Source organism: Muntiacus reevesi, chromosome 3, assembly GCF_963930625.1.
Source record: "Muntiacus reevesi chromosome 3, mMunRee1.1, whole genome shotgun sequence".
NCBI classification, from domain to species: Eukaryota; Metazoa; Chordata; class Mammalia; order Artiodactyla; family Cervidae; genus Muntiacus; species Muntiacus reevesi.
The window spans coordinates 116,149,199-116,163,213 of record NC_089251.1 but is presented as its reverse complement, the minus strand read 5'-3'; the positions used below and the strand labels follow the sequence as shown (position 1 = coordinate 116,163,213).

The window sequence follows — 14,015 nt, the reverse complement described above, 5'->3', positions numbered from 1 at the left end:
CCCTTGTCTTCATCCCAGACTCACCTTGGCTTTTGGGGTGAGGAGGGGACAGGGCCCCCAGAAGGCCTCTCACCAAGACAAGGAGTCAAGAGGCCGTTTCTGCATTCCCAACGCTTCTGCTTTTATTTGGAAAGGAAGATGCAACAACAGTGGTTCTGATTGTTCTTGCTCGTTTTTCTCTCCTCCCCCTGTATGTGTATGATTCTGGGGTCTATTTTTAAGTAACTTTAGTTAAACACCTGTATGAAAATCACTTGTCAGCCATAATAAAAGGGACGTCTGAATGAGGCCCTCTGGTTCCATGAAGATCTTTAAAGGGAAAGAGAAGTAAGGCTGGGGAGGGTGTAGGTAAGTTTAGGATAAGTAAACTTAAAATGTAAAATATATATATCACCATTTTAGAAGCGGGTTTTTGGGTTTGCTTTCTCCCCCTACTTTATTGGGGAGGACTTGCCATTGCTTTTATGAAGTGCTTGCTAGCCATGGATGCCAACTAACTTCTTCAATTGAAGGCCGGAGAATCATGTCTGGTTCCAGGAGCCGCTTGAGCAAGTCCTGGCATTCGGCCGAGATGCCCAGATGAGTGGGGAAGGACACCCCCTTCTGCTGCTGCCACAGCATCTTGGGGATGTCTGTGTCGTCAAAAGGTAGGCTGGCACAGAGCATGACGTACAGGACCACTCCCATGCTCCAGATGTCACCCTTCTTGCTGTCATGCGGAATACCCTGCAGCACCTCGGGGGCGGCGTAGGCGGTGCTGCCGCAGAAGGTCTGGCTCAGCTCCCGGCGTGATTTGGGCAACACCTTGGCAAAGCCAAAGTCTGTCAGCTTCAGGTTGAAGCCCTGCAACAAGGCGTTCTCACACTTGAGGTCCCGGTGGGCCACGCCACAGCCATGGCAGTAGCGGATGGCCTCGACCATCTGACGGAAGAGGGCCTTGGCCTGGCTCTCGGGCAGTGGCCCCCCATTCAGCACACAGTCAAAGACATCCCCTCCTTCAGCCAGCTCCATCACCAGGTAGATTTTCCCGTCGGCAGACTCCAGCATCTCATACACTTGGATGATGTTCTTGTGGTCCAGGGTACGGACAATCTGGAGCTCCCGAGGCAGGAATCTCTGGATAAACTCTTAAGGAAACAAAGAGATGGAGAATCAAGTCCGGAAGAGCCTAACTCCTCCCTCTGTCTCCTGCCTTCCAACTTCTGTCTGCCCACCATGTCTGGGTCGTGGGCCTTGGTTCCCTTTAACATCCTTTAGCGTCGAGCTGCTTGGACACTGCAAGGAGTTTTAACCTCTGTTGTTTTTGTAATTAATATATTACTAGTCCGTCAGCCTCAGGGACTGTTGTGAGCAGCCTGTGAGACCATGGATAGCAAAGCGCTTTGGGAACTTTTAGACAAATCTATTGAACTCAGTTATGAGGCCTGATTTGCCCACAGCGTGGTAAGCTAGCCCCTCTCACCTGTGCCCCCTGACCCACAGTTCTTCCCATGAGCCCTGTCTTTTCCCCATTTCTCTCCCTTGCACCAGCTCCTGCCCTCTGCTAGCCCTGACCATGGCCTGGCCAATCGCTTGACCACTTAGAATAAGAAAGGCCTGGTAGGCTCTGACTCTGCTTCTGAGGGTCCTTCACCACCTGCCACATTGATCTTGGACTTTTGGAAGGTGTAATTTTCCTGGACTCCCTCTGTTCCCTGCTGACTGACCCCAGAGCCACAGACTGCTTGCTTTCTTTAGTTCCCGACTAAAGGGGAGCAGGGAATTGATCCTTCTGACTGGAGGAAGCATCCGCCCACCTCAGCCAGCCCTCCCTTCCTCCAAAGGGGCCCCAGCTCACCTTCTGGCCCTCCCATCTTGTCTATAATTTTAATTGCCACTTTTCTTTGGTGTTTTTTGGAAACCGCTTCTTTGACTTTTGAGTAGGTCCCTTCCCCAATGGTCTTGCCCAGCTGGTACCCATTGGAGAGCAGAAAGTCCTCCATGCTGTCTAGCACCTCCTTCCTTCCTATCACCCTCTCAGCTCATGCTGCCTCTGCGAGGCAGCTCTACTCCACCATCGCCCTCGGCCCGCTTCTTTTCCCCCCAAGGACTTCATCCGCAGCTGCCCCCAGCGCTACAACATTCTCTGTCTGGACACAGGAGCCGCGGGTGGTGGGGAGGGAGAGGGTCAGACATTTTAAAACTCTGGCCCAATTGTGATGTAAATGCTGTGTGACCCTGGGCCAAAATGGGCAATGCCCCATCTGCCCTCACCACCACCAACACCACCACCACCACCACCACCGCAAAACCCAGCACGGGTTAAGTCACCTCCGTGCCCCGCCCCTGCGCCAGGCAGTGAGTTGTAGCCCCGCCTGTAAGGGTTGCCGCCGACGTCTGCGCTCGGCCCGGGATGCCAAGCTCTGTTCCGTGGAAGCCCCCATCGGGCAGCAGGGGGTCTGAGCGACCCATGGCCACAGCCCTCCAACTCCCGGCTCACCGCCGCGCTAAGTGCCCGGGCGGCGTGGGGTTCCCCGGCTGGAGGAACGGGTTCTGTGAGGTCAGCGCGCCACGGCCCGGGTCACAATGCAGCCCTCCCCCTCGACGCCCGGGCCGGAACGCGCTGCAGACACCTGCCCGGCTCCGCCTGGACCGGAGCGTCCTCCCGCGGCCAGGGCTCGGGCAGCTGCTTCCAGCCTGGGACCGGCTTCGGCCTCGGCCTCCGGCAGGTGAGCAACGGCCCGGGGGGCGGGCGCTGGGAGGGGGCGCCCGGCGGCCCGGGAGCGGCCTGACCGCCACTCCCCGCGCAGAGCGCCCCGGGTCCTGGACATGAGTGCCCAGGAGCCCCCGCAGGGTCGGAGATTCCCCATTGAGGCCGGAGACTCCCCTGGCCTTGCCGCCGCCCCCGAGTCCCAGGACAGCCCGGAGCCGGTAGCTACGGAGCACAACCCAGTCAGGTGAGGCCAGCGCCCCTGTCCGCGGCCCCACCCCTGCCCACTTTCCGTTCCCGGACCAACCCGCACCCACGCCCGAACCTCTGAGACTGATGCGCCCCCTACAGGATGGGGCCGGCCGCCGCCTCAGCGCCCCCTGTCGCGCCCCGCTTTCCGCAGGCCGCTTCGACGCTGCCCCGGCTGCCACTGCCTGACGCTGCTGCACGTGCCCATCGACGTCTACCTGGCCATGGGCGGGAGCCCCCGGGCCCGCGCCACCTGAGTGCGCCTGCGCACGGCGGCTCCGCGGGAGCCGGGCGGGGACGGGGCCCGCCGCGGGCCACCACGCTGAGGTCGCGAGCGCGCCGAGCACGAGACAATGATGCACATTTTAAAATAAAAGAATGATGCACATTTTAATAAAGCACAGCATAAACTGTTCTTTCCACTCCGGCTGGCCGTGTCTATCTTATCCCGTCGGCTCGGGCCCGCCGGCTGCTCCGCCCCATCCAATATCACCTTTTCCGTCTGCTCCAGGGGCCCGCCCTTCCCTCCGGGTCTGCTAGCTTCTGGCTGGTCACCAAACCCTCCCCTCATTTTTTTCCCACTGGTCACGACCCGCTCCAGGGCCGTGCTTCTGCATGGGCGCTGCCCTCATCCTTCTCCCCGACACTCCCCTTGTCTCTCCAGGAAAATCAGCATTACTGTGCTGGACTCTGCGGGCCCAGAAAAGCTTGAGACAAGGAGATGGACAGACAACTCAGAATAAAGAGAATGGCCACCCACCCCGGCCCCATTTAATTCTCCAAAGATGGAGCTTGGTTTTGCTGACTTCTATTTTGTGACCCTGGGCCTCTCTGGCTTTGTTGGAGGGATTAGGGGCTGCCCCCACCATCTCAACCCCTGGTTTCTCCTAAGGACTGGTGGGGTCAGATAAAGATGGGGGAAGAAGTCATTTGAAAAACTGATTTCTTATTCCTATTTTACAGGTGAGAGAACTGAGCCTTAAGCCACTTGGCCCCTTCGCCGGGGCCCCCCAGGTGGCAGGTGCACTCTTCACTGTCCTCAGACTTCAGGCAGCAAAATGCATCCCTAGGAGGGGCCCATGACAGGAGGGCTGCCTGGAAGCTGAATGAGTATTTCCCAGTTTCCAATTTTGCTTTAATGAACCTGCATTATTTTAGTATCAGAAAAAAATATATGTAACCCAAAGGTCAGCCTCAGTCTCCTGTCCCCTGAGATTTAAGGACACTTGACTCAACATGGGGTTTCCCAGGTGGCGCTAGTGGTAAGGAATCCACCTGCCAATGCAGGAGATGCACGTTGGATCCCTGGGTCAGGGAGGGCATGGCAACCCACTCCAGTATCCTTGCCTGGAGAATCCCATGGACAGAGGACCCTGGCAGGCTACAGTCCATAGGGTTGCAAAGAGTTGGACGCGACTGAAGTGACTGAGCATGCACACACTCACATACATCCCTGATTATCTCCTCTGGGCAGTGAACATGGCTGCCTCAGCTTTGAAGTCCCGGGAAGTCAGGATTCCCTGGTTAGGGCTCTGCACTTCCACTGCAGGGGGCCCAAGTTCAATACCTGAGTGGGGAACAAAGATCCCAAATGCCACACAACACAGCCCCCCACCACCTAAAAATAAATCCCAGGAGGGGAGAGCTGCTTCCCCCAACTCGATATACCTATTCCTGGAGGGCAATGATTGACCCGTTTTAAAATCACAAGCATGTTCTTTGGGCCAGTTACCACTGTCAGGGAGATGGAAGACTACAATTGACCAAGCTAAGCCACAGGTAAGCCTACCCTTGAGGTGCAAGCACAGTCAAGTGATTGACAGCATCACTACAAAATAACAGGTAATGATGAAGAAAAAACATTCCAGGAGCAGAGACCACTTATGCAATGATCAACTACCCCTGGGAGGAAAAGAAGCCTGAAAAAAAGCGGATTGAGTTTGATAGGGGCCAGGGAACAATACAGCTCCATGGCAATGAGGAGCCTTGGAAAGTTCGACCAGGAGTCAGGCCACTGGGTTCTCTTTCAGGTTTTGTCCCTGTCTCAGTCAATACAGGTCTACTAGCCAGGCCTGTGCAGGACAATGTCAGCAATGAAACTGACAAGCATGGGCCTTAACTCTCATGAAACTCACATGGCCTGGCAATGACCTGCTAGGAGGCAGGTCCCTTCCTTCTGGTCCATTTCCTCACTAGCTTAAAAAAAAGAAAAGCACCAGCTGATCTCTATGGACCTTCCCAGCCCACAGATGCAGAATTCTTCCCATTCTTCCTTTCTCTCTTATCTTCCCTCATTTCCTTTCTCTAAGCTTCTGGAACCCTCCTTTCCTTCAAAAAAAAAAGAAAGAAAAGATTTACTGCCTGGGAGTTTCCTGGTGACTTAGTGGTTAGGATAACGGGATTTCATTCCCATGGCCCGGGTTCAATCCCTGGTTAGGGAACTGAGATCTCACAAGCTGTGAGACATGGCCAAAAAAGAAAAGGGAAAATAAAAAACTTACTGCCGCTTTCATATGTTTGATTAGTGAGGGATAACAAAAAATATGGACAAACACCTTGCCAATGTCCCAGACCCTGGAGCTAGACAGCTCTAGAATGGCCAGGAGCAAGAGGAAAGGGCATTCCAGGTGGAAGGAACACAGTGGGCAAAAGCCTGGAGGCAGGGAAGTTTAAGGAATTCAGTTCAATCAACTTTCACCAACACCTATCTGGGCCATACCAGGTGGTGGCAGGTCCCTGTCGGAGAGCTCAGAATTCAAGGGACCCAGGGATGAGTTAACAGAAGAGAAGCTGGATCAGGGAGACCATGTGTTTGAACTTGTTCTGTAGGTGACGGGGAGAGTGACAGGCTCCACCCTGGGTCACTTGACTCTATTTTTCTTTTCCTTTTCCATCATGTTCTCTGTTGCTTCTTCCTTTTCCCCCCAGGAAAAGTCAGTGGCCTAAACTCTAGTCCTAGATTTGAGTCCTGATTGTCATTTACTAGCTGTGCAACCTTGGGCTAATTACTTAGCCTCTCTGAGTCTCTATTTCCAAATCTGTAAAATGGGGCTAATGACATCTGGTGGAAGGTTTCAGTAAAGTCATGCACCAGGCAGGAATCTCAGGCACAGCTAGCACTGAGCGAAAGAGGATGCTGCCTTTGGCTTCAAGGGGCAGCAGAGAGCCAGCTAGCCATGTCCCCAAGGGCTGGGTATCTGGACTCTCTCTTGCCTTCCTTTGTCAAGTTCCTATCAGTCCTGCTCAGGAGCTAAGGAACTTGGGGGCAGGGGGCATTTTCAGGGGAATCCCCAGGTAGGAAAAGCAGAACTGCCTTCCTCACCTTAGAGGATCAAGCTGTCCCCAGACCCCAAAGCTACCCAGGTGGCGCTAGTGGTAAAGAACGCATCTGCCAATGCAGGAGATGTAAGAGACGTTGAGTTCGATCCCTGGGTCTGGAAGATCTCCTGGAGAAAGGAATGACAACACACTCCAGTATTCTTGCCTGGAGAATCCCAGTGGACAGAGGATCCTGGTGGGCTACAGTCCATGGGGTTCCAAAGAGTTAGACACGACTGAAGTGACTTAACATGCATGCAGACCCCAAAGCAGGACCCCCACATCCCAGCTTCATTTTCTGCCTGAGGAATGGGGAGGGGCCCAGTCAAAGAAGGATACTCAAATCCCTGCCTTCCCCGACTTCTCTCTCAAACACCTTATTAGCCAGCCCCTCCCTAAGGGACCCTCTTTTAGAAGGAGGGGGCGAAGTACAGATGGACCCCCCCCCCGTTACCATGGAGATGGCAGGGAAAGGGTTGCTGTATTGCCATGGCAACAATTGACGTCAGCGCTACCCTTTCCCATCGCTTGATATGAGAGGGGGGCAGCCACCCCAACCACAAGCAAATCCCCCACAAAGCCTCCTCCCTTTACTGAGCCAATCAACCAAGGGGTCGACAGGCTTAATATAGCACAGGAGTTAAAAGCACAGACTCTGATGTCAGTCAAACCTTGGTTCAAATCCTCTTTTTGCATGGTTTTGGATGTTTGAATGTGAGCAAGTCCCTTAACCCTGGAAGACTGGTATGTACAATGGGGATAGAAAGCCACATGCCTCCAAGGGTTAATGTGAGGACTGCAGGGGATCATGCAGGTGACAGGCACTGGGCCAGTTCATGGGAAGTACACATTGAAGTTAGTGACTCTCTAGAGTCCCGGGGACCTGTCAGGGCATTGTGGCTTTTCAGATATAGACTCACAGCCCCTAAAAGGCTTCCAGGATTCCTAAGGACTGGCCGAGTTTGAGCATCTCAGAACTGGCGGGGGGTGGGGTATTTCCTTGGTGGGCCAGTGGATAAGAATCCATCTGCCAGTGCAGAGGACATGGGTTCAAGCCCTGGTCTGGGACGATCCCAATACATGCCACAGAGCAATTAAGCCTGAACACAACTACTGAAGCCCACACACCCTAAAGCCTGTGCTCCACAAGACAAGCTCCACAATGAGAAGCCCGTGTACAGCAACTAGAGAAAACCCACATGCAGCAACAAAGACCCAGAGCAACAAAAGTAAATATTAATTAATTAAAGAAGGAATGGGGGAGGTGAATCCAGAGACAGTGGAATTTCCGGAATCTGAGGAAACTCCGGATGCCGCTTTCCTTGGAACCTCATCACATCCAAACCCTGACCCAACTTCCCCTTCCTCCTCCCATCTGCCTCCTCCTCCTAGGCCTTCTTAGCAGCCATCTACCTCTCAAGACTCCATCTGCTCCTCTAGGAAAAAGCATGGATGAGGGCCATGGGGAGACATAAGGCACTCTGACACCAGGTAGATCAGTGGGTTGGACCCCACAGGGATCCACGGGCTTCTTCCCACCCTCCCTTGGGGTGAAGACACTGGAATCATTCTCACTCCCTCTCTTTTCCCCAGGCCCCAGTCCAGACGCCCACAGTCAATTCTCTAATTCCACCATATTGCCCCGAATCAGACTCCAACTGCTATTCATCTGGATGACTCCAGCGGCCCCCCAACCTGTTTTTTCTTTTTATTTCTTTTTTTAATTTTCAAAATACTTTTTATTGATTTGTTTGACTGAGTTGGGTCTTCATTGTGGCCCCTGGGATCCTCACTGTGTCATGTGAGATCTTTCATTGTGGCACAGAGGCTCAGCTGCTCCGAAGCCTGTGGGATCTTGGTTCCCCAACCAGGGATCAAACCCGCAGCCTCTGCAAGGAAGTCTCCTCCTAACTGGTCTTATGGTCTTGTACTTCCTTCCCTGCTTGATTCCTCCAGCCCCGAATTATTCTATAAAGACCACAACCCAGCCATGTAATTCTCCTATTTAAATCTCATCAATGGCTCCTTTATGTCACTTGCCCAACCACGAGGACACCCTTGAGTTCACAAAACCTTCTTTCCACCTCTCAGCACACTGTTCCTTCTGCCTAGAATAGCCTCCTCCCACCCCCCTTACCCCTCAGATCTCCACCAATTGTCAGTCCTCAAAGAAGGCTCCTCTGACCACCTGTCCGTTCCCTCCCAGAGCACCTGCTTGTCCCACCGTGTCCTCACCTCTTCCCAGATCCCTGTTGAATGCCTATTCACCCCATTACACTACAGACTCACCGAGGGCGGAGGCTGTGTCATATTCACCCTGACATCCTGGGGCTGAGAACGGAAGGGCTCAGGAGTTGGTAGAATGTCTGTCGATTAGGCTGGCTACTGAACAACGGCTGGATGGGTCCACAGAGGGAAGGCCGAGCGCGGCGAGGTGAAGGAACAGCAGAGGCAGTTGGGGGATCTGCAATGGCCTCCCTAAGGAACTGACCCTGAAACTAAAACGAGAAGCGGTCACCCACACAAGGACAGGGCGGTGGGAAATATCCCCAGTCCCGAGACTGGTCTGTGCCACGATGAACATGGTGCTGATGACATTGTGAAGGGGGAAACATTCAAGTCTTGGAAAGACAGCCCTGGCTGCTCTATAAAAACAGACCATGGAAGAGATGGCAAGGAGCAGGAGAGAGATCATTCAGAAAGCTGCTGCAGCCTCCCAGGTGAAAGGCGATGGGGCCTTGGACCAGGTGTGAACAGTGGAAATGGAGAAAAGCAACTGTATTTTGGACATCCTGGAGAGGACAGGATTTTGTAACTGCTTGACTATGAAAATGGAGAGACAGGGAAGAGTCTAGAACCAAGCCCAGATTTCCAGTTCAGGCAACGGAGGAAACAGCCAAGCTGGGGAACATCGGAGGGACAGGTATGGGGCATGTCTGCTGTAAAGTGGGACATCCAGAAGAAGGGGGCCAGGAGACAGGTCATGGGCAGGGAAGAGGGGTCTGGGCTGAGAGACAGAAGTGAGTCTCTGACAAAGGTGGGCATTAAAGACACAGGAACCGACAAGATCCCCGGGACATACTACAAGGCCCAAGAACACCCATGATTAGGCAGTGAGCAACAAATGAGAAATTTGCCACGTGGCGGCAACCGGTGAGATAGTAAATAAGTCAAGACTGCAGTGTTTAGAAAAACAAAGGCCCAAAAATATTTCAAATAGGAAAGAGTGTTTGTGTCAAAGTCGGTCACTGCTAAAGGGTCAAGTCAGATAATGACTCATGAGCATCCCTGGGATTTAGCAACAAGGAGGTCAGTGGTGACCTTGAGGAACTGTTTCTGTTCCCGTGGAATGGTGAGGGAGGGGGCCAGATTGCAGGGGTAGGGTGAGGAAGTGGAAACAACACGTGCACACAAGTCTTTCAAGAATCTTGGCTGTGAAGGGGAGCTGGAGAAGGACCCAGGGCCGAAGGAAGGCTTTCTTCTTTTTCAAAGATAGGAAGGACTAGAGCCTGTTTGTTTGCTGCTGGGAAACAGCCATCAGGGAGTCAGAGGTTGGAGACAGGGAAAGGAGGAAGGGATGAGAGGAGGGAAATTCCCCAAGGAGAGAAAAGAGAAGGTGAAATCCCCAAATATGGCCACACAACTGGGGTGGGGGGCAAGCCCGTACAGAGCTCCGGGGACTCCGAATGGCTGCCCACTCTTCCCAGCAGCCAGTGTGAGTCACTGGGGGAAACAGCCCAAACTGGCAGTATAGAAAAGGGCACAGGGCCAACAAGTTCCCCAGGGGGTGGGGGAGCAGGGCCCAGCCTGGGCTATGAGCCCTGAACCCCATGCCCTGAGCAGGACAAGGGCACACGGAAGTTGTCTTACCCTTTGTAGGGGCAGGCAGGGTAAACTGGCTTTTTGCTGTCCCTCTCTGAATCTATTTCCCTTTCTGCAAAAAAACTTACGTTAGGGTTTTTAACTTTTTTTTTTAATTTTTGGCGGGAGGGTGGGACAGGTGTCAGGGACCCTTTCTAGATTTCTAGATTGCTTCCAGAAATATATGTGTATTTGAACTTGGCAGACAGTTTAGTGAAGACCCACAGATTCATCCCTGGCTTCCAGATATATCTGAACTAGAGTTGGCTGAGGAGCCTTCCACCTCTGATTTAAGGGTTTCCTGGAGCAAGGAAAAGGCTCCTGCAAGGGCCAGGGGGGCAGAGGTGGGAAGCTCTGAAGCCTGGAAACAGTGAGGCCTTTTGAGGTGTGGCGTCTTCCTGAGCACATCATCACGAGTGTGTAAGCAGAAGATGGAGGCCCCTGGTTGAAATAAAAGGAAGGGTTGATCCAAACAGCAGCTGACCTTTCCTGGGCCCCTCTTGCTGCCTCTGTCCTTGTCTTTCTGTCCCTGACCCTGCGGGACTAGCGTTCCAGGGAATCCCCCAGCGGTGGTGACCAACCCCCTCACCCTGAAGCGGCTGGTGAAGAAAGACCACCGACTAGACCCCGCCAGAGGGTCTGGTGCTGCCCCACCCGGCTCCGGCAGCTGAGGCCTCCTGCTAAAAACAGCGGGGCCCGAGGGGAATATGGGCTTTCAGGCCTCCCCCTCCACGTCCCAGCAGTTATTAAAAGAGGCCGAAGAGGACCAGGCGGCCTGGACACTATGCTATTCACCGAGACTGCCCACTTGGTGGTGAATTTCCTTCTGTCCCGGTGAAGGGGTCCAGAGGAGGGTGCCGGCGAGATAAAGGCCCCGGGCCTGGCAGCAAGCGGGGAGGAGGAGCGCAGGTCCTTGGGAAGACCCCGAGAGGGGCCTCCAATCTCCCTCCTCCCCAGCTTGGGCCAGGAGTGATCCCGACCCTCGCCCCGCGGCGTCAGATCCGAGGAGGCCGCCTCCTCCCAGCGAGTCGCGCCTCGTGGGGGGACCGCTGCCCTGTTTCCCCTCCGGGGGCCCCCGGGCCACGCCCCCGCACCGCCTGGACTAGGAGTTATGTTTCTAGGGCTGCCGGAGCCCGGTCTTGCGGGCGCCCGCCGACCGCCGAAGCCTGGGCGACTACTGGGTGAGCCCGCAGCGCAGCCGCTCGCCGGGCACCGCCTGGCGCTGGCCCGCGCGCAACCTGCTACTGCAGCCGGGGGCCACCCGGGTGGCGGACGCGCCCTCGGTGCGGTGCCCAGCTGCTACGGCGCGCGCCCGCCCCTCCTGTGAGCGCGCGGGGCGGGGCGGGGCGCAGGCGGAGGCCCCCGGGAGGGCGGGGCGGAGGCCCGGGTTGGAGGGGCGGAGGCTCTGAGAGGGGAGGGGCGGAGGCCCGCGGAGGGCCTCGGGGAGGGGCGGGGCCTACGGCAGGGGCGGGGTCTGTGGAAGAGGCGGATCCCCAGACCCGAGCGTCGGTCAGGGGTTGGATAGGCTGGCTTGACTGAGGCTGGGAGGGGGAAGAGGGAGCGGAACTGGGTGGTTAAGGGCGGGGCCTGAAGCGACCGTCCACGGAAGGCAGTGGGAGTAATCCCAGAGCGAGTCGGATTTGCCCCCGTCCTGGCGGCCCAGTTTTCCCTCCCTAGGTGGAAGTAGCGGTGGCAGAATATTAACTACCAATACCTGGGCAGGAGGAAAAGAGATCTAGCTCCCCGGCACCCCCGAGAGCCGGTGAAGGGCGGGGCCCGCAGAGGGCGCGACCTCGGAGGGGCGGGCCTAGGGGCGGGACCTGGCGGAGGTTGGGGTGGGGAAGGGTGATACCTGGGGCATGAGGTCAGGCCGCCTTGCCTTCCGGGCGCGAGGACCCAGAGGGGATGAGCCGCAGTGAGAAAGGCCCCGCGGGCTGGGCGTGGGTTTCTGCGGGGTTATTCATTCCTCCTCTTTTCAAACCACCACAAACATTTTTTTAGGAGATTGATAGATTCGTCTCTATTAAAAGTTCTGTTCATCAAAAGACAACTAAAAGGGTAGAATAGAGTTTCAAAGAGGGCTCTTCAAACACAGTGCCAAGTTGAGCCTGGCGCAGGGAGTGTGGAAACCAGAATAGATCATGGCCTTAGTCACCAACTGGGTCAGTTTCAGGACCAGAGTGACCCCAGCCCCAGGCTTGGTGACCAAGCTGAATGAACTAAGTGAATCGGTCTGCTTGAAGGACACTCTCCCATGTGTGTCTGTGTGTGCTTCACATTTGGGGGCATCTCTGAATGTTGCATCACCTCTGAACATGGTTCTGTTTCTCTGTGTGTCTGTCTGTCCCTGGTTTCTGTGTCCATTCGGTTATTCAGCAAGTATTTTTCAGGGCCTATTTTAGAGGGTTGTTTCAGATGTATATTCTGAGTCACTGAGTTCAAATTGGTGAAAAGAATAGTTGAGGCTCCCTCATGGAGCTTACATTCTGGTGGGGAGACAACAATAAAGAGAAGTCAGAGATAAACAGTGTTCTGTGTTTGAGAAGGATAAAGTGGGCCAAGTGCTATGTTGTGTGGAGAGGGCACAGCCTGTGTCTTGTTCACAGATCTGACTCATAGCGGGGGCTCACTAAAGGGTGTTGAATGGATGGGTTGGCCAGGAGGTCCTGTCTGAGGAGGTAACTGTAGATCAAGGCTTTAAGGGTGAGAGAGCAGCCACTCCAGACTCTGGGAAGAGTCTGGCTGGAGGGAACAGCCTGCATGCTTGTCTCATGCATGGCCCTTTGCCTTTAGCTATCTATCTTGTAATACCCCTTTGGCTATGTCTCTGTTCCTTTCTGTTGTCTCTCTGATCTTGGGGGTGGTGGGCGGGGGGTAGTGGGGTGGGGATGAGATGGGTTTCAACAGAGCCCTCCAAGATCTCTGGAAGTGAGGTCACTGCTGAGTTGATTCACTCCACTGGCCCACTCTGGCCTAACCTGCCTGGTCTGGATATTCCCCTGGAAGCAACCCCTCCCCTCGGCAGCCTCAGTCCCACGATCTCTGGCTCCTTCCCAGGATAGCATCCTGCAGTCCGGAAGGAAGTCCTTCGTCCTGTGTAACCACAGTCCCTGCTGGGGCAACCACAGCCCTTTCCTCTCATTCTGCCCCACGGACAGAGGGGAGGAGAAGGGCTGGCGCTGTGGCAGCAGATCCTGCCTGGACAGAGAGCCCAGCAAAGACCTGACAGAGTGGAGGTGACCACTCCTCTGCAACTCCAGGAAGGAACCTCAGAGGGGCAAAGACGATCATGCATCTGACAAGCCTCTGCCACATCCATTATTTCATTTAATCCTTCAACATTCCATTTTATAGATGGAAACTCAGGCAGGTCCGGAGAGGAAAACGTGGCAGAACTGGGATCACAACCCAGGTCTCTTGATAAAACAGTTATAACACCTAATATTTATTCCACATTTACTTTCGGCCAGTTATTATGCTAAAACTTTGCATGCTTCATCACAACCCTTGACGTAGGTACCATTGATGTTTCCATTATCCTCATATAAGGAAACTGAGGCTCAGAGCCATGAAGTGACTTGTCCAAGGACGCCCCCAAGTTCACAGCAGAGCTGCGCAGGAGCCAGGACAGTCTGGTGTGCTCAGTGGCACGCTCTGTGCCCCAGGTCCCGGAAGAGTGTCACTGATGTCTGTTTTCCAGGAATTGGGGGAAACAGCTTCAGGTTCATCACATCACTGTCCCGAGGCTAACTTGTGCCAAGCCAGGATGAGTCGGAAGATGACCCGGGAGCACTGCACAGCCCTCTGTCCCCTTTCTGTGGGTGAAGATTGTCCCTTCGCCCTTTCTCCTGGGGTCTCCGTGTTCCCGCCCTTCACTGCCCAAATAAAGCAGCTTTCA

General features: G+C 54.7%; 2 protein-coding genes across 2 annotated transcripts; one reads left to right on the top strand and one right to left on the bottom strand.

The window, feature by feature from the left end:
* Positions 1-131: 131 nt before the first annotated feature.
* Positions 132-1,989, bottom strand: TSSK3 (testis specific serine kinase 3). The gene is made up of 2 exons (XM_065930306.1): positions 1,838-1,989; positions 132-1,127 (listed from the first exon to the last, which is right to left on the bottom strand). Exons 1-2 carry the CDS (start codon positions 1,980-1,982, stop codon positions 463-465), a joined length of 810 nt encoding a protein of 269 aa, XP_065786378.1. The 5' UTR covers positions 1,983-1,989; the 3' UTR covers positions 132-462.
* Positions 1,990-2,273: 284 nt separating this feature from the next.
* On the top strand, positions 2,274-3,343 carry FAM229A (family with sequence similarity 229 member A). The gene is made up of 3 exons (XM_065930305.1): positions 2,274-2,708; positions 2,790-2,936; positions 3,093-3,343. The coding sequence occupies exons 1-3, from the start codon at positions 2,566-2,568 to the stop codon at positions 3,193-3,195; spliced, it is 393 nt and encodes a 130-aa protein (XP_065786377.1). The 5' UTR covers positions 2,274-2,565; the 3' UTR covers positions 3,196-3,343.
* The last annotated feature ends 10,672 nt before the right edge of the window (positions 3,344-14,015 follow it).